This window comes from Guillardia theta, assembly GCF_000315625.1.
Source record: "Guillardia theta CCMP2712 unplaced genomic scaffold GUITHscaffold_16, whole genome shotgun sequence".
Lineage (NCBI taxonomy): Eukaryota > Cryptophyceae > Pyrenomonadales > Geminigeraceae > Guillardia > Guillardia theta.
The window spans coordinates 258,450-275,241 of NW_005434658.1; the positions used below are offsets into that span (position 1 = coordinate 258,450).

At 55.1% G+C, this 16,792-nt stretch overlaps 3 protein-coding genes across 3 annotated transcripts in view; 2 read left to right on the forward strand and 1 right to left on the reverse strand.

Annotated features, from left to right (window-relative positions):
* Nucleotides 1-8,030, reverse strand: part of GUITHDRAFT_135562 (hypothetical protein) — a gene marked incomplete at both ends in the record, with an annotated part of 8,316 nt that extends 286 nt beyond the window's left edge. Inside the window, 20 exons of the mRNA XM_005836786.1 lie at nt 205-381; nt 444-885; nt 1,133-1,438; nt 1,559-3,537; nt 3,598-3,649; nt 3,974-4,119; nt 4,243-4,308; nt 4,485-4,560; nt 4,624-4,725; nt 4,781-4,822; nt 4,874-4,985; nt 5,213-5,317; nt 5,563-5,695; nt 5,799-5,875; nt 6,045-6,125; nt 6,264-6,301; nt 6,349-6,408; nt 6,531-7,857; nt 7,879-7,943; nt 7,971-8,030. Coding sequence (XP_005836843.1) covers nt 205-381; nt 444-885; nt 1,133-1,438; nt 1,559-3,537; nt 3,598-3,649; nt 3,974-4,119; nt 4,243-4,308; nt 4,485-4,560; nt 4,624-4,725; nt 4,781-4,822; nt 4,874-4,985; nt 5,213-5,317; nt 5,563-5,695; nt 5,799-5,875; nt 6,045-6,125; nt 6,264-6,301; nt 6,349-6,408; nt 6,531-7,857; nt 7,879-7,943; nt 7,971-8,030 — 5,446 coding nt within the window. The remainder of the gene's footprint in view (nt 1-204; nt 382-443; nt 886-1,132; nt 1,439-1,558; nt 3,538-3,597; nt 3,650-3,973; nt 4,120-4,242; nt 4,309-4,484; nt 4,561-4,623; nt 4,726-4,780; nt 4,823-4,873; nt 4,986-5,212; nt 5,318-5,562; nt 5,696-5,798; nt 5,876-6,044; nt 6,126-6,263; nt 6,302-6,348; nt 6,409-6,530; nt 7,858-7,878; nt 7,944-7,970) is intronic.
* A 662-nt stretch (nt 8,031-8,692) lies between these two features.
* On the forward strand, nt 8,693-12,764 carry GUITHDRAFT_135563 (hypothetical protein; the record flags this gene model as incomplete). Its single annotated transcript, XM_005836787.1, has 10 exons — nt 8,693-8,784; nt 9,073-9,302; nt 9,343-9,763; nt 9,819-10,010; nt 10,059-10,164; nt 10,217-10,311; nt 10,365-10,476; nt 10,527-11,568; nt 11,762-12,537; nt 12,648-12,764. 10 exons carry the CDS (start codon nt 8,693-8,695, stop codon nt 12,762-12,764), a joined length of 3,183 nt encoding a protein of 1,060 aa, XP_005836844.1.
* Nucleotides 12,765-14,115: 1,351 nt separating this feature from the next.
* On the forward strand, nt 14,116-15,361 carry GUITHDRAFT_135564 (hypothetical protein; the record flags this gene model as incomplete). Its single annotated transcript, XM_005836788.1, has 4 exons — nt 14,116-14,331; nt 14,390-14,462; nt 14,513-14,947; nt 15,144-15,361. 4 exons carry the CDS (start codon nt 14,116-14,118, stop codon nt 15,359-15,361), a joined length of 942 nt encoding a protein of 313 aa, XP_005836845.1.
* Between the last annotated feature and the right edge of the window lie 1,431 nt (nt 15,362-16,792).

The following is a 16,792-nucleotide window of genomic DNA, read 5'->3' on the forward strand; positions in this document are numbered from 1 at the left end:
GGACAAGGGACCAGAGGAAGACTGGAAGCAATTGACGAGACGAGGTCAAGAGGAGGAGGAGAGCGAGGTAGACGAGCAAGTGGCGATCAAGGAAAAGAAGAGAGGAAGGGAGGAGGGGAGCCTATCAAGGAGGGGAAGAGGAGGGTAGACGAGTTAGGAAGGGGGAGGAGGAGAGAAGAAGGCTGGCAAGGGGAACATCGCAACCTGAGAACGTCTGCCGCACGTAGACATTGATGTAACCAAGACCGGGAAGGTCAGGGACGATGAAGTTGCCTGCGCTCTCAACCACCTCCTCCCCCTCCCCACAGGACAGGTTGAGGAAGTGGTTGTAGCGGACTGACACTCTGCCGTCGACTACCTCTCCTTGCTCGACGTTGAAACCTGCGAGGAGGGAGGGAAAGTCAGGGCTCCCTTGCGCCTGCCATGTCTTATCCTGATCTCACCGGCGGCCTGCAGCAGCGGCAGGTTGTCAAGAGAGCAGGAGATGAGCTTACAAACGACGATCCTGTCCCAGCTGCACGCGGGCGAGCACGAGACGGGGAACGGAGACGGGAGGAACTGCCCGGTCGCGACGTTGAGAGGAAGCGCTTCAAGGGGACAAGAAAGGAGCAGGGAGGTGTTGTAACTCGAGTTGAGAAGAGGAGAGGGAGGGAGGACGAACGGCCCCAGCGCTGCCTCGTTGAAGGAGCTGAGAAACGTCCTGAGCTGCTGGGAGTATGGAGGGCAAAAAGCTGGAAGGCATTGGGTACTTGAGAACTCTCCCGTCTGCTGACAAACGTTCTCGAAGTCGCTGCTGCAGTTGCTGCTTGCCGTCGTCTGATACCCGTCAATGCATTTTCCCGCCACCCTCGATCCTATGGGGTGCTCCCTCAACGTTGCGTTCACCTGTGGGGGAGGTCAGGAGAAAGAGAAGGAGGAGGAGGAGGAGGAGCAGCAGCAGCAGCAGGAGCTCGAGGGGGAGGGAGGAAGGAGGAGAAGGATGAGAAGGAGGAGAAGGAGGAGAAGGAGGAGAAGGAGGGAGGAGATGGGAGGAGGACGGTCACAAAAAGGAGGAAGTAGATTAGGACGAGGACGAGTGAAAAGAGACAAGAGACGAGAGCGAGGGCGAGGACGGGGACAAGAGGCAACTCACGTCCAGAAGAAGGGAGTTTGCAGGAGGAGAGTATCTGCAGGTGATGGGAACGCATCTTGGGGCCTTGCTCCACGAGCATCTGCCCTCTCCTTCTCCTCCGCACGTGACAGCAGCCGATGCGACGGTTGGGCTCGAGTCAAACCTGCTCCCTTGCCGACATGTCAAGTTCATCGTTGAACCGAAGGCAGCAGAGCTTGTGGTGCTGTTGCTGATCTCAACGAGACTGTCCAGAGTGAAGTAGGGTGGGCAGGACGGTGGCAGGCAGACTGAAGTGAAGGAGGAGACAAGTTGGAGGGTGCCATTGTCCTGGAGTGATGGGGTCATGCCCGCGTTGGCTCAAAGGAAGAGAGGAGGGGAGCGGAGCAGAAGGAGAGAGGAGGGAAGGAGAGAGCAGAGCAGAGCAGAGCAGAGCAAAGGTTGTTGTACCTGACACATGACAGTGAATTCATCACTGCAGTTGTTCTTTGCAAACATCTCAAACTGTCTTGACACAACAAGCCCATCATTGCACTTGTACGTCACAAGATCGCCGAACAAGACATTCAGAGATCCGTTTCTTCCCACCACAGACGCGTTTGTGACCTCAACAACTGGACATTCTCTCGGCCGGCAGGGCAACGTGCTGTTGATCGAACAATCGTCCTTGCAGACCAACGCGTCCTCCACGTCAGATATGTATCCCTTCCCACAGTCCAACTTCCCTCCTAGTTCGACCAACTTGCTTGCCCTGTAGTAACTGACGTTGCATCTGATCGCGGAACACCTTGAAGCAGCGCTCCAAGTACCATCGAGGTTGCAGACGGCGGTGAAGCTCTTGTCGCACTTACTGTTGATCCTGGAGTTCTCCTCCGACATGTACCCAGCATCGCAGACAACAGTCAGGTTCTCTCCCGATCGATACACCTGCCTCCCGTCCGAGATGCTCCCTCGGGGTACTGCCAGATCCGAGACGTTGCAGGTGACTGGAAGGCAGCGAGGGGACGGGGGAGCGAACTGGCAGTCTTGCTGGCATGTGAGAAAGGATGAGTTCGGCGATCGAGCGGGGCAGCGTTGAGAGGAGCACGAAGAGCTGGCTGGGCGGAAGCCAGGTCTGCAGGTGAAGGCGATGACCTGTTGGAAGACTGCGGAGGCAGAGGAGGAGGAGGAGGAGGAGGAGTTGATCCATATCAAGTTGTCGTCCTGAAAGCTGAGAGAGCAGAGGACGGGAGCGCAGATCTTGTCCGCAGCCACGGAGCAGTTCCGACACCCCAGTAGCACCTGGGCATCGTCGGAGCAGGAGCTGCTGGAGTTGTTGGGACTCGTTGCTCGGTACCCTTGTGGGCAGCGGGCGTACACGCTGCCGCCGCTGGGGAGGAGAGGAGCGGGGAGGCTAGAGAGGTTCACGTGCAGAGACGGCAGGGACAGCAGGCCGCAGGCTGTTCCCCCGCACTCGCAGGTTGGGAGGGAGCAGCCGCTCCTGTCGAACTTACCCTGGTCGTTGCAGGAGACGTTCCACTGACGGACGCAGCGGCCCTGCTGGAGGTGCTGGAGGCTAACGAGCTGACCGTCACACGTGACCTCCACTTCGTCACCGAAGAGCAGGCCGGTCAGGTTCCCTCCTCCTGTCGCCTTCACGCTGGCGTTGGGGAGAGCGGTCAGCTCCTCGCAGCTGACCCTGTAGCAGATGGAGGAGGAGGAAGAGGAGAGCGAAGACGAGGAGGAGGAGAGCGAGGAGGAGGAGTTGGTGTAGCTGCAGTCTGCCTCACAGTGGAACGTGATGGAGGAGGACGAGTCGGCGTTCCTGTCGTACAGCCTGTGCCCAAGAGGACAGGAGTATGTAACGCTCTCGTTGTAGAGGACCTCACCACTGACTGGGTCAGCCAGAACCCTTGCCTCTGCTCCAACCATCCTAACTGGCCCGCAGCTCACCCTCTTGCAGCTGGCAGCCGTCTGCAGCGAGCAGTCGACGCACTCCACAGGGTACCAGCGGGGAAGGGAGCAGGAGGAGGAGGAGGCGTTGGAAGCAGCAGCTCGGAAGCCTTCCTTGCAGGTGACGTTGGTCCGTCCTCTGTTGAGGAGAGGGGAGGAGAGATTGACTGTCAACGCTCCCTCATCCTCGGGGCCTCTACAGGTGGAGGCGCTGCAATTGCATGCGATAGCCTCACACGCTACCGACGGGAGCTGTCCGTCCTGACACGTCACCGTCCTCCAGGTCTGGCAGCGGGAGCCCTGGATCTGATAGCCGGGGAGACAAGAGACGTTGAGCGAGTCCCCGTGGTAGAGGGCAGCGAGCTGCGACTGATTAGAGGAGGCAAAAAGATTCCCAAGGAAGAGTGGAGGGCATCGTATGGGCCTGCAGACGTCCGTTGACGAGGGTAGGAAGGAGCAGGTGTCACTGCAGGTGGCGGTGTAGGAGGAGGAGGAGCCTGAGGAGGAGGAAGCAGGTAAGGGATGATGAGAAATTGATCGGGCTGCTTCCTCTGTACCTCTGTCAGAGGAGAAGGCGCGGAAACCGAAGGGGCAGGATAAGGTGACAGCCTGCGCGATCGGGGCAGAGCTGGGAAACTTTTGCGAAAAGATGAGAGGAAGGATGGAGAAAGGGAGACGGGGATGGGGAAGAAGAGGAAGAAGAGGAGGAGGACGAGGAGGATGAAGAAGAGGAAGAAGGGGAGGAGGAGAAATTCACAAATGTAGAGATGAGAGAAGGAGAGAGGGAGAGAGGGAGGAGGAGGAGTTCACGAGCATAGAGAGGAGAGGGGAAGACAAAGAGGGAGGGAGCAGGAGGAGTTGGAACAACTACGGGGAAGAGAGGAGGGAAAATCAGACAGAGGAGGAGGTAGGGAAGGAAGGAGGATATGGCACCTGATCACTCCCATTGTAGAAGCGGCAGACAGCAGGCGAGCACGCCATGTCCGTCTCAAGTTTGCAGTCGTTGCACGTGAAGTTGAACTCACGGGATGCTTGACAGGTCGGCGGAGTTGAACTGGAGACAGGAGACGCTCTGAACCCTGGATAGAGTGTGAGGAGAGCAGGAGAAAGAGGAGGATCAGAAGGAGCAGGAGGTAAAGGCAGAGGAGCAGGAGCAGGAGGTGAAGTTAGAGCAGCAGGAGGTGAAGGGAGAGGAAGAGCACCTGGCGCGCACTCGACGCGGGCGAGGGAGCCATGGCTGATGGAGATGTTGGGAGAGACATTCAGCTCTGAAGCGATCAATGAGAACATCGCAAAACAACCTCAAGAATGCTCTGAGACAACAACTAACACATGATGACTCACAAGTGATCTCAAACGCAAATCACAATGTGAAGATCATCTCAACGTTACAGTCAAGTCCATTCCACAAATCATGTGCGAGATTATAAGAAACTCGTCGTACCTCCCGTCCTGAGCTGATACTGCCTGCATGCTCCGATGCCGCAGCCACAATCCGAGGTTGTGATAGCAACGCAGGTCTGCAGAGCAGGTTTATCGCTGAAGTCAGCATCGTCCGTTGAGGTGAGAATTCCCGTCCTCACCTTGCTGGAAACAAACATCCCATCGTAGCACAAGGCTGTGTAATTCGTGTTGCAACTTGAAGGGCCAGGCACGTGATACCCTTGGTTGCAAGAAACAAACACCTGGAAACGGAAGAAGATCCGTTAGAATTCTCCTGTCATCCTGCACTTGTCCGACCTCCGTGTTGTGTTGAACAAGGGAGCTGTTATTGGTTGGGATCTACAAACTTGCATGTAAGAAATTCAGGTATGATTCTCTTGTTTGACTCACAGCTTTCCCGTCTTTTATCGTCGACGAGTTGCAGAAGATAGGAAGACAAGCCTGAGTCACGTTGAACTGACAAGTAGACGTGCACTTGACCGTCGTCTGACGAGACTGAGAGCTGCAAGGTGAACGAGTCAGAAGAACAAGAACAAGGTTTCAGACCAAAGTTTTGAGAAGGTTGGAGCAAGAATCCATAACAGGCAAATTCAAGCAAAATACAGCATGGAGGAGATTAAGAAACAATCAATCAGTGAAACAAACAAACAAAACAGGCAGGCGGCAGGCAGTTGAAAGAGATATGTCAAGAATCACATCACGGCCTTATTTCAAAATTGATTTTCTCACCCCATTGCTCGGAATCCCTCATCGCAGACAACAAGGATAGTCGAGTCAACAGGAACAACTCCAGCACTGTCAGAGCTAGAGTTCCTGCTCGCGCTGACTTGGTTCCTGCATGCAATCTCACTTACTTAGCATGTCAGCAAGCACTTGGTACCATGATGGGCACGAGAGAGGGAGGCATCTGTAGTGAGGAGACCCAGTCAGGACCATCAGCAAGGTTAAGAGTCGATTATCGTTCCGGAGGAGATGACAACAAAACATGTATCATGTAGAATCATGTGCGTGAAGAGATGATGAATGGTACAAGATATCCACGATCGCATGACATGAACAAACATGTAATGAAGATGTACCTCATTGACGTTGAGTTGTAAGAGCAATCCGAACACAACAGGCTGTAGCCTGAAGGGTCGCTGCAGGTTGCATACTTGCTCCCAGACTGAGCCGCCCGATATCCATCCTTGCACCGAACTTCCACAAGTTTTCCTGCTCCCACATGAAATCAAGTCAGTTCAGCATCTAACCATCAATCACATCAGATTGTAACAGAAAAGAATTCTTTTGCAGGGCCAGGCAGGAGATGCAAGACCTGAGTCGACATAGGAGGGCAGAGGAAGAGCGTTGGTATCTTGATTGAAACGCTCGCAGGGGAGACCAAAACCGCAGCTGAAAGATTTTCAGGTCAGATGTAATCTCTGCATGTTGTCCCTGAAAGCAGGACAAAGAGCACGAAGGGAAGTGAGCGAGGGAAAGTTGAGGGAGGAGGGATGGACGGAGGAAGGGAGTTAATTTGTAAGGGGCAGGAGATTGAGCAGGAGCAGGACACGACACTGACCCGCACTGGTAGGGAACACATTTTGACATCCCGACGAAAGAGCCGTTGAAACAAGAGAGGTTGAAAGTTGTCTTACAGAACCTGTTTTGACTTCTCACAAACTGCTCAAAAAGCAAAATGCCAGTCGTCTCCTCGTATCCATCAGCATCTCCACCATGGGATATCGATTCTCAGCTCTGCTATCCAGCAGCAAATTCTCTATCACAAGCACTTCCTTACCTAGCATCGTCCGGTCGAGCGTCAACCATATATCCGCTCTGACCAAGGGGGTAAGCCAGGGAGGAGGAGAACTAGTCAAACGTACGTTGCACTTCACGATGATTGAATCGTTGTGGTACATCTTCAGTTCTTTCGTCACCGCATCCTGCATCAGCAAGGGAAAACTCAACGAAACATCCTAGCAACATCACACCCTCTAAAGAGATCCACTCCGATCATCCTCTCAAACGAAAGGAGCAGTGCCTCCTCTACTCTCCCTCTTCTCACATATTCAATCGCGCTGGATGTGTAGGACACTGCCCTCTCGATCTGGCTGTTGGCAGGCAGGACAAGAGCAGGGCACATCTTCCTGTAGCAGGTCACGTCCCTTTGAAGGTCCCAAGAGCAGTTGGAGAGGCAGGAGACTGTCAAACTCGTCTCCCCTCCCTGCCCCAGCTGAGTGCCGACCTCACAGTCAATCTTCGTCGTCTCCCCGGGATAAATGACGCCAGCCCTGGCAAGATGACCGTTGAGGATCGAGTGAGGGAAGGCAGGACAAGGGGCCCGATTGCAGCTGACTGGACTGCCGTCACCCTTGAGCCGAAAGGAGCAATCAAAACACTGTGCTGTGAAGGAGGAGACTTTGTCGCAGGTCAAACCAGATGAGGGTAGCGCGTATCCTCTGTCACAGACCACATCGACCGTCTGCCCGTACATGGGATCCTGCAACTTGCTGTACTGGGCATGGCTGAGGTTGAGAGGGGGGCAGGTCAAGGGGGAGCAAGACAAGGTACTGATAGCAGGCGTCAGCTCCGTTCTGCTCCCGTCCACCAGCGAGCAAGTGAGGGTCCTGCTCCTGACGCAGCTGAGGCCGGAGGATGACTGGAACACAAACCCTTGAAAGCAGGATAGCGACACGGTCGACAAGTAAGGAATCGACCCTGTCACGCCTTGCTCGAACTCCATCCGAAACCCTGTCAGGTCAGGCAGCGGGCATGACAGCGGTCTGCACGCTTGAGAGTTGTTGCTGTACTGACAGGTTTCGTTGCATCTCGGCGACTTGCCGGCATCAACTCTGTCGTATCCTGCATTGCATACGATTTCCTTGGTGCTGGTGAAGGTGGCAGGAGCAGGGTCGGTGACCGCGGCGATGATGGTTCCTTCAGCTGGTCCGCAGTCGCTGGTGAGACATTTCAACGAGTCGCTGCCAGCGTCGTATCGCGGGCAAGTCACAGGGACACAGTGCGTGCTCGCATCCTCAAGCTGCCCCGTCTCCGAGCAGAGCTTGGTGTATGACGTGGAGCAAGGAAAGCCGCCTGTCGGTAGGGAGGCAGAGCTCCTGTACCCCGGTTTGCAGGTGACGGTCATGGACTCGCCATAGAGCAGAGATCGGTTCATGAGCGCGCTGTCCCCGAACGCGTCAACGAAAGGAGGACATCGAACCATCTCGCACGTCATCCCCAGCTCGAACGAGCAGCTGGACAAGCATTTGGGCACGGGCGATCCAGGCCCGGTAAGACGAAATCCTTTGTTACAAAGTAACAGAAGGCTGCTTCCAATCGGAATCACTCCGGTAGATGGAGACACAGTTCCATTCGCCAGTAAGGGAATGTTCCTGCAAACCTTAGGAGCACACCTCAAGGTTTGGAAGCTAGTGCTTGCAAACGTAGAGTTTGCTCGGCACTGCACGCTCAATCTCTCCTGCAAGCATGCGTCCGAGCTCAGAACCTCAACTGGTTGCAACAAAGCCAGGAGGCAGTAGAGCATAAGAGCATGTGAGAAAGTCATGATTCCCTCCGTCAGAGATGAAGAGATCTTAGTTCGTTCGTCATCTCTACGTTCTTGGAATATCAGTGCTGTCCCTTGCCTTCAGGTCCTAATCTGAGCCACTCGAAGCTCTTCAGCACCTCTCCTCCTCTCCTCCTGTTCTCCTCTCTCCCTCTCCCCCTGTCTTACCCTCGTACTCTCCCCTCTACCCTCTCTCCCCGCACTCGCTCTTCCCGTTCTCTCCCCAGGGACCCAAAAAGTCCCGCGTTAAAATTCCCTTCACTGAAAATGCGTATCCAGAAAAAAAAAGTCAAAGTACCCACCCACCTCCACGACCCTATGAGTACCCCTTGTTTCTCCTTCTATCATCAGCGACCACCTACCCCATCTCGCTACACCAGATAGAAATGAATTCTGGAAGGCAAACCAGAGGGGTGGGTAGACAAGGATAGGGGGTAGGGTGAGAAAGAGAAGCAGGGGTTCAGGACAGAGGACGATGGGGGGCATCTTAGTAGCAACCTGACAGTGTCTGGATAACTGGGGGTAGGGGTAGTAAGGAGATCATCATCACGACCTGCCGTAGGATGGATCCAGTATGAGTCGAAGGTGGGGGTGGGTGGGTTTCAAGGATGGGTGGGGTATTTCCATGGGGTAGGGGTGGTGGACTTTGGTGTCTCTTGAGAATGCCGGGCTTCAGCAGCACGATCATCTCATGCACGTCGGAGGGGGAGAAGACGACGTTCGTGTGGCGAGTGGGACGAGTGAATACAGTCAGGTATGATGAGAGGAGGAGCTGGAGCTGGAGCAGGAGCAGGAGCAGGAGCAGGAGCAGGAAGAGCAGGAGCAGGAGCAGGAGCAAGAGCAGGAGCAGGAGACGAAGGAGAAGAGGAGAGGAGGACAGCAATTGTAGTGGATGAAACTTACACTCAAACAACTAGAAGGAGGAGGGAGAACAGAGATTTGGGAAACCAGGAGCACGGTGGATCAAACAGAGGCATTAGAAGCAGTTTACATTCTAGGAAGGGAAGAATGTGTATGACGAGCTGTCTAACTTTCCTCCTAGTTTCGGTCAGTGTGTCACTTCTCCTATCGTACGTGTGGGAGAGAAGAGCAACTGGAAGGCGAACTACTTCCCTAAGGGGTTCACTGACCCTGACTATGCTTCTCTCTACGTTACGAACTTCGATTGCGAGAACAAAGGCGTCGACAAGCAGGAGCCCACCAAAGTGACCGTCTCTGCCTTTGCTACTGTGAATGTTGTTATAAGACCGAAACCTCCTCCTCTGGGCTCCGGTGCGTGCTGTCCTCTCGTGTCTGCCTGTGTTGACCATAGCTCCAGCCAAGGAGAACAAACCCAAGCCGAAGCCGGAAGTTGCTGAGGACGACGATGATGAAGACGATGCCGGAAGCGCCAAGACGGAGGTCTCTACCGTGAAGCCAACTTCAAAGAAGTCGAACAAGTCGGGGAAGGGATCCCAAGCGAAGAGCACGAGCAAGAGGTCTGGAGCCTCGGGGTCTAAGTCTGGCGGAGGAGAAGGCGGTGGGGAGGCGGCAGCTGACAAGCCGCCCAGTGCAGAGCCCATCATGCAGGAGCTCTCTCAGATGTACACTAACATAGATCACTCTTGGGGTTGGGAGAAGCTGCTCGATATGGGTCAGTTGTATAGTTGGAAGTCCGGGCTCATGTTGGGGTTCTACAAGCCTGAGAAGGATGGATCGGTTCCCGAGGAAGCAAGGACGAAAGTGCAGGATGGGTGAGTCGAACATGAATCAAGGAGACCTCTCCTGTCTGACCTGATTGTGTTGTAGTTATATCGACATTGAAATCACAATCTTAGCGGTGAGCAATATCAGAACGAACAAGCCCAAGAAGGAGGGGCATCTCACCCCCTTGGGATACGAGAGGACGATATGGGTGGTGTACGATTTGAAACGACTGTCTGAGTCGATCGGGCCAGACAAGAAGTTGACGTCTTCAGAATTCAAAAGTGATGGAGAATGGTGAGTCAAACCTGAGGTGCCGTGGTTGTTGACTCGCGTCGCCCGCAGGTACTTCACACTTTATCCGAGCGGCTATCAGAAAGGTGCAGACCCGGCCAAAGTGCAGAAAGCGGGGAAATTTATCTCCTTGTTCCTGCACTCTTCCAAGAATCAGGTATGCTCCATCCTCACATCTTTGCCCTGTTGTGATGGATGACGACGATCAGGTCGAGCTGGGTTACTACATGAAGCAATCATTCCGTCTTGGTATCAAGAAGTTCAACCCTGGAGATACTGATGTCAACCATCCTGATAAGATCCCGTGAGATCGTTGACTTCATGATCGTGGACGCCTTGTTGACGCGTCGTTGCCAGCTTCGAGCCCATGTTCTTCCCCAGCCCCGACCTGAAGATCAACAAGAAGCAATTCGAGTGGAGCTCTCAGTGCTTGGCTCTCTTCACCCCGAAGCAAAGATGCTTCGGCAAGGTCAGGCCAACTCTCCTCCTGCCCTCGTGGCATCCTGACCCGGACTGCAGCGCTTCTTCCTTCCTCTCGAGATCTTTGAGTTCGGTAGAGACGAATTCGACAACCTTCCCGAAGGCCCTGCTGGCGCTGCAGGTGGAGCCGAAGGCGGGGAGAAGGATGAAGACGCCCCTGCGGAGGAAATCTGGAAGCCAACGCCAGAGCTCAAGGCCAAGGAGTTCGTTGCTGGAGGCTGGAAGACCGGGGGTGCAGTAGCGTTCTGCTTGGAGATGCTGGTCACGGACATGGTCACCGGTACCGTCCAGCACATGCTTCACCTCACTCCTAACAAGGAGATCTTCCCCAAGGCCGAGCATGGGCCTCAGTCGGTCGAGTGGATCGAGCAGAAGGTGTGCAAGGAGACTAACGAGGAGTTTTCCGACGTCCCCTACTTCGGCAAGCCCAAAGTCATCTGCTACGAGTGCGGGCACGCGTTCACTCAGGAAGTGACGTCGTACCAAGCGAGGTTGGAGGAGTATGGGTACGAGATTGGACGCGAGTACATCCTTGACATCCTCATGAGGGAGGAGGAGCACTGGCTGGACGGCCTGCTCAAGAACCTCAACGTGGCTGAGAAGGTTGACAACGTTGTTCGGTCCCTCACGGCACAGGCAGCGAGGTTCAAGTCTCAGATCAAGAAGAAGGAAAACGAGGAGGGGGAAGGAGAGGAGGTCGTGGTTGACCCGAAGAAGGAGAAGGAGAAGGAGAGGGCCATGGCGAAGGAGAGGGAAAAAGAGGTCAATCGGCAGCTGGCCTACGAGGACAAGATCCGCCTGCTGAGAAAGGAGATTGAGGACTCGCACTTCGGCAAACCGATCTGCCTCAAGTGCTTCTCAGCAAGGCAGAAACTGACGCACCATGAGACCAAGGTCGTGTTTGCGAATGAACCGGCCAAGATCGCAAAGAGGAAGGCCCACCTGGGCGCCATGCCGATTCAGAACTTGAAGGACCCGCTGCACGATCTCGACCAACCGCTCGGGAGATGGGAGTGCCCGGACCAGAACGCCATCACGGGCTTCAAGGGAGTCCATAGGATCCCTCCCAAGAACCCTGAAGGTGAGGAGAAGTATTTGATGCTTGAGTTGCCCTGCTCGTGGGACAGCCGACGACTACCTGCTGCTTGTTGTGCGGATCGCCTTCCCTCGCCCGATCCCTCCTTCTTTGTGGACTCTCCTTCCTCCCTATCCCTCCTCGTCACACTCCACTCTGCGACAGTTGCCTTGTTCCCCTTCCCTCACTCACTGCGCAGGCAAGTACCTCTACAAGGAGCACGGAGGCATCAATTCCATCAACGCTCGCGTGCCCGTCGGTGCCAACTGCGCGTGGGACGTGGGCATGCTCAAGTCCAACAACGTAGAGATGCATGACTTCTTCCGATGGGGAGGAAACTTCCGGTACAAGTGGAAGGAGATGCAGGCGATCCTAGAGAGCAAGTTCCAAGAGATGGACGGGCCCAAGGGGATGTACAACGTGAAGCTCCTCGACGACCCCTGCCGGCTGCATGCCGCGGACCCCTGGATCTTCAACTGCCTCCCAAAGGCCGTGCAAAAGCCGAAGCCGGGTGAGAAGCAGTCGGACGAGTCGGGGAGGACGGCGATCAGAGTCAGAGCTGCCCTGGAGGCGAGCACGGGCAGGAACTGCATGACCCTCGTCAGAGGAGGCGTTTGGATGGAGCCCAAGGAGCTGACGCGCCAGTGCCATGGCAGAGTGAACAGGGACGGCATCACCCCAGAGGAGGACGAGGATCAGCCCCTCGACGGCTTCTGCGACGTCCGGTTCGACCTCAAGGAGAAGGCACCCGAGCAGTTCCACTGCCTGTGGAACGGCAAAGTCTACTGCAACAGCTGCACCTCGTACCGCTGCATGATCCCTGAGTTCACCGACCCGCCAGACAAGGAGGTCAAGGAGGGGTACCGAGTTTGCTTCGAGTCCAAGGACTACCGGGGCAAGCGACCGGCCGGGAGGATACAGCCTGTCTCTAAGAAGCCCGAGGAGGAGGAGAAGCCAATGAAGACGCCGCTGCCGGTGAGACGGAGATGTGGAGGATGAGGCTGGAACAGCGGGGGAGGAGATGGAGTGAAGAGGAGGATGGGGGGAGGATGCGACGGAGAAACGTGTGCTGACGTGTTTGGCAGGAGGAAGATGAGGATGACGACAAGCCAAACCCGATGGTGGAGCTACTTCGAACCATCCCACTATGCGGCAAGAAGTTGTCCAAGAGTCTTGATGAGTTCCTTGACTCGTTGGAATGAACGTCAAAGTTTGACAAGCACTCGCCCTTCATTGACATTGACAAGCACTCGCCCTTCAAACAACAAACCCTGCTGTCTGCCCTTTCTACATCCAACTGCTATGTACCGAGGGCTGTGATAACCATTCGCTTATCGCAGTTCGAGTCCCAGTCCGCAAGGGACCTAGCTCGCTCAACAGCAGCTCTGCATGAGCAGTCAGGTTGAATTCATCTCTAGCTCTCGACCATCAACAACACGTGCACGTTTCAACCAAGTCATCCACATCAGCGCCTGAGCGCAGCGGTATTACCACACACCATTTCAGACAGGGATAACTAATGAGATTGTTTCATCATCAACGTTGCTCTGGACTGCATGCAAAACGTCTCTGCGGATCTTACCAGGATGCGGTCATGTACTTGCACTGACGACGTACTGCATTGAGAGAAAGGCGAGAGATTCGGTATCCTGGTGACAGACGTCAGGAACTGCTAGGGCGAGGGAGGGGGGGAGGGGGATGGGGATGAAAATGCCTCAGAGACTCTAGTCCGGTCGCTCAACATGTGCGATAACGCGATGCGACTTTCAGGAAACAGAAGAATTGTCATCTCCAGCATGTTTTGATGATGTGGTAGGGGAGGGAGGGAGGGAGGGAGGGAGGGGAAGGTGGAACATTCCTTCTTACCTTCTGTCTCGGATCAAAACTTCAGATATTTTGTTTTGATGTCATCGACACTGAGTAGATAGAATCACATCTTGTAGACGCTATCCAGTCCGTTCAGCCGTCTGGTCCCAGCGCTTGCCATGAAGGTGGCCATGAAGTTGGAGGAAAATGAATCATAACGCGGGATATGTTGGGAAGGGTCAGAGCTAAAGGCACAGTGAGCTGAAGGGGCCGTAGGGGCCAGGGGGGCTGGAGGAACAGGAGGGGCTGGAAAGGCAGGAGAGCAAGGAGAGGCTGGTGGGGCTGCAGGAGCTTCAGGAGCAGAGAAGTTGGAAGGGGGAGGAGGAGGAGGAGGAGAAGCAGCAGCAGCAGCAGAGGCGAGGACGGGCACGTGCGATTAAAGTTTGAAACTTAAAGTTTCTAGTAAACGCTCTTCCCAAGTTTTCAAGTTTCAAAGTTTCAAAGTTCCCCTCCCCTCAAGAACCTTCTTTCCTTCAGCCTATCCTCCCTTCCCCTTCCCCTCCTGCCAACCCGCTCTCCCGCCCTCCCTTCTCTTCCTCCTGTTCTTCCTCTTCCTGCCTCTCATCTTCCTCCCCCTGCCTCCTTCTCTCCTCCCCTTCCACCTCCTTTCCCTCCCTGCTGCATTGCCGCTATTGTCAGTCGAGGCTACGAGCTGGTGCCAACGTGTTCCCTCCCCTTCCCCTCGCCATGTCAACGATCTCTCCTTCTCTATGTTTCGCTCCTCATCCGAGCTGCCTGAGCTGCCTTCATGCTACCAGCGCCGCGGTCCATGGCAGGCGGCAGGCGGCGATCAGCTTGTACAAGCTGAGCATGCAAAAGAAGTCACAGGACGGGGGGGGTGGAGCATTATGGCGTCCGAGCATAGAAGGAAGCTCGCTGCTCACATGGAGCGACGGAAAACCAGTAAGAATTCATAGGAGGAGGAGGAAGCGACAGCTCAGCATGCTCATGTCTACCGCAGGTAGGAAGCGTCTCGTCTGTTGCAACCCTGGCTGCCTCCATGGTATCTATCCCCGTGCTCGGCGTCATGCTAGGTGAGAGCATGGACTCAGCTGCCATTCCTACTGACATCATGTGCATGTAGGAGCGCCTGACTCGCCCTCCTTCATCACTGAGATGACGCAGCTCAGCGCCGCCCTCCTCATCCTCCAGGCAGGAATTCCAAGCTTCCGCTCCAGGCTAGTCCTGCTTGCGACATCTGCAGCCTGCCTGCTGGATGTGCTTGCCTCCGGCATCGTGGTGGGCAACACCTCTCCCGCTCTCATCGCCTCCCTCCTCCTCTCCTCCTCCGTCTTCCTCGCGATGAAGGATGGAAGTGCTAAGGAAGCTGCGGTTGGGTTGGGGGGGCGGGTCAACAGCGAGGAGGCGGCAGCGGCTGTGATGGCTGGAGAAGAGGAGGAGAGCAGTGACAACTTTGACCTCATGTCGTGGGAAGAAAACTTTGGAATCACCATGACAAGAGGAGAAAACCCGAGAGACTGGAACGTGGAGGAGTTCTGCTGCGCCCTGCGCGATGCAGGTCCCTTCGTGCTCCCACCTTTCCCACTTATCATCGTCGTCGTCGTCGTCATCATCATCACCACCATCACTACCACCATCACCACCACCACCACCACCACCACCACCATCATCATCAACAACAACAACAACAACAACAACAACATTCCCCACATCCTGTATCTCTCTCAACTTTGACTCTTACTCTGCCTGTGCAGGGCTGGAGGAATGCGTACCTGCTGCGAGGAGAGCGAAAATCGACGGAATGGTGGCGATGACACTGACGGTAACAGAGGAGGGGGGAGGGGAGGGTGAAAGATGCAAGAAGTATGCGGAGAGGAACAACGAAGGGGAGGAGACAAAACCAAGAAGAGAAGAACAGGAGAAGGAGAAGGAGGAAGAGGAGGAGAGAAGAGGTGGGAGGGTCTTGGGCTAATGATTAGCAGGCGAAGGATGAGGCTGCCCTGAAGGAGGAGCTGGGACTTTCGCTTGTGATGCGGAGGAAGCTTCTCTTCTTCGTTGAGTCACTGAGGGAAGAGGAAGAGAGGAGAGGAGAGGAGAGGAGAGGAGAGGAGAGGAGAGGAGGGGAGGGGAGAGGAGAGGAGGGGCAGGGGAGTTGAACAAATGAAATGATTGCAAACAGACTGTAGTAGTTCGAATATTTATAGCCTTGACATGATAATCCATTTCGCCAATTTACATCCTCGGGGTTGGAAAACAGGGGGGAGGGAGAGGAGAGGAGAGGGAGGAGACGGCGACATAGAGGAGAGAGGATGAAGATCGAGAGTGGACGGAGAGGTAAGGACAGAGAAGCAAGGGGACAGAGATGAAGAGGAGAAAGGGTATCGAGGGGGAGGGAGAGAGGAGGGAAGAGGGAGGGAGTGAAGGAAGGAGAAGAGATACGACGTGGCAAGAGGGGGAGGGGAGCTGAGGAGGGGAGCTGAAGGAGCTCATAGCAGGTTCTCGCTACGCGACGATGGTCGAGAGCCCTGCAGATAAATCTGTTAGCTCCTCCTCTTTCTCTACTCTGCCTGCCATGGTATCCTCATTCCCAGCCCGCCACCTTTCCCCTGCTGCCTCTTCCTCCATACAAACTTTCCTCAATCTCCGCGATCTCCTTTCCTGCCTACATCTCCATTTTCCTTCTATCCCTCTCTCCTCCTCCTCCTCCTCCTCCTCCTCCTCCTCCTCCTCCTCCTCATTCTCCTTCTCCTTCTCCTTCTCCTTCTCCTTCTCCTTCTTCTTCTCCTACCATGATGGAAAGCGCAAGGGACGTATGGGTCGGCGAGTCATTCTGCGGCCAACGGCTGAGGAGAGGAGAAGCAGCATTTTCGCGGAGGCTCGCTGAAGGACCAAAAAATTGACGGAAGGAAGAGGAGGGAAGAAGGTAGTGCAGTGCAGAGCAGGGAGCAATGAGAAGGAGGAGAAGAGAGCAGGGGAGAGGGAGAGGGAAGGAAAGGAAAAAGTGGGGAGGAGGAGGAGGAGGAGGAGGAGATCAGGATGGGGAAGGGATGAGGGGGAGGAACAAAAGTCAGTCAGCGGCTTCAATTAGCGTGATGTCCTCACCAGGTTTGTTCGTCCGAGACATTTTCTTGGAGGAATTTTGAGCGCGTTGACCGATCTGCCGCTGAAAGGAGAGGAAGAGGGAGTGGTGGAGAAGCACGAGGGAGGAGACGGCAAGCAACGAGAGGAGGGAGAGAGAGAGGAAAGAGCAGGGAGAAACGAGCTGTGAGCTGGGGCAAGGGGACACGGGCTGAGGAGCAGGGAAGACACAGGAGGGGTTCAGAGGAGAGGGAGACGCAGAGGAGCAGACGATTTGAGAATAAAGCAGAAGTGCCAATGTGGAAGGACGGGGAGGAGAAGGAGA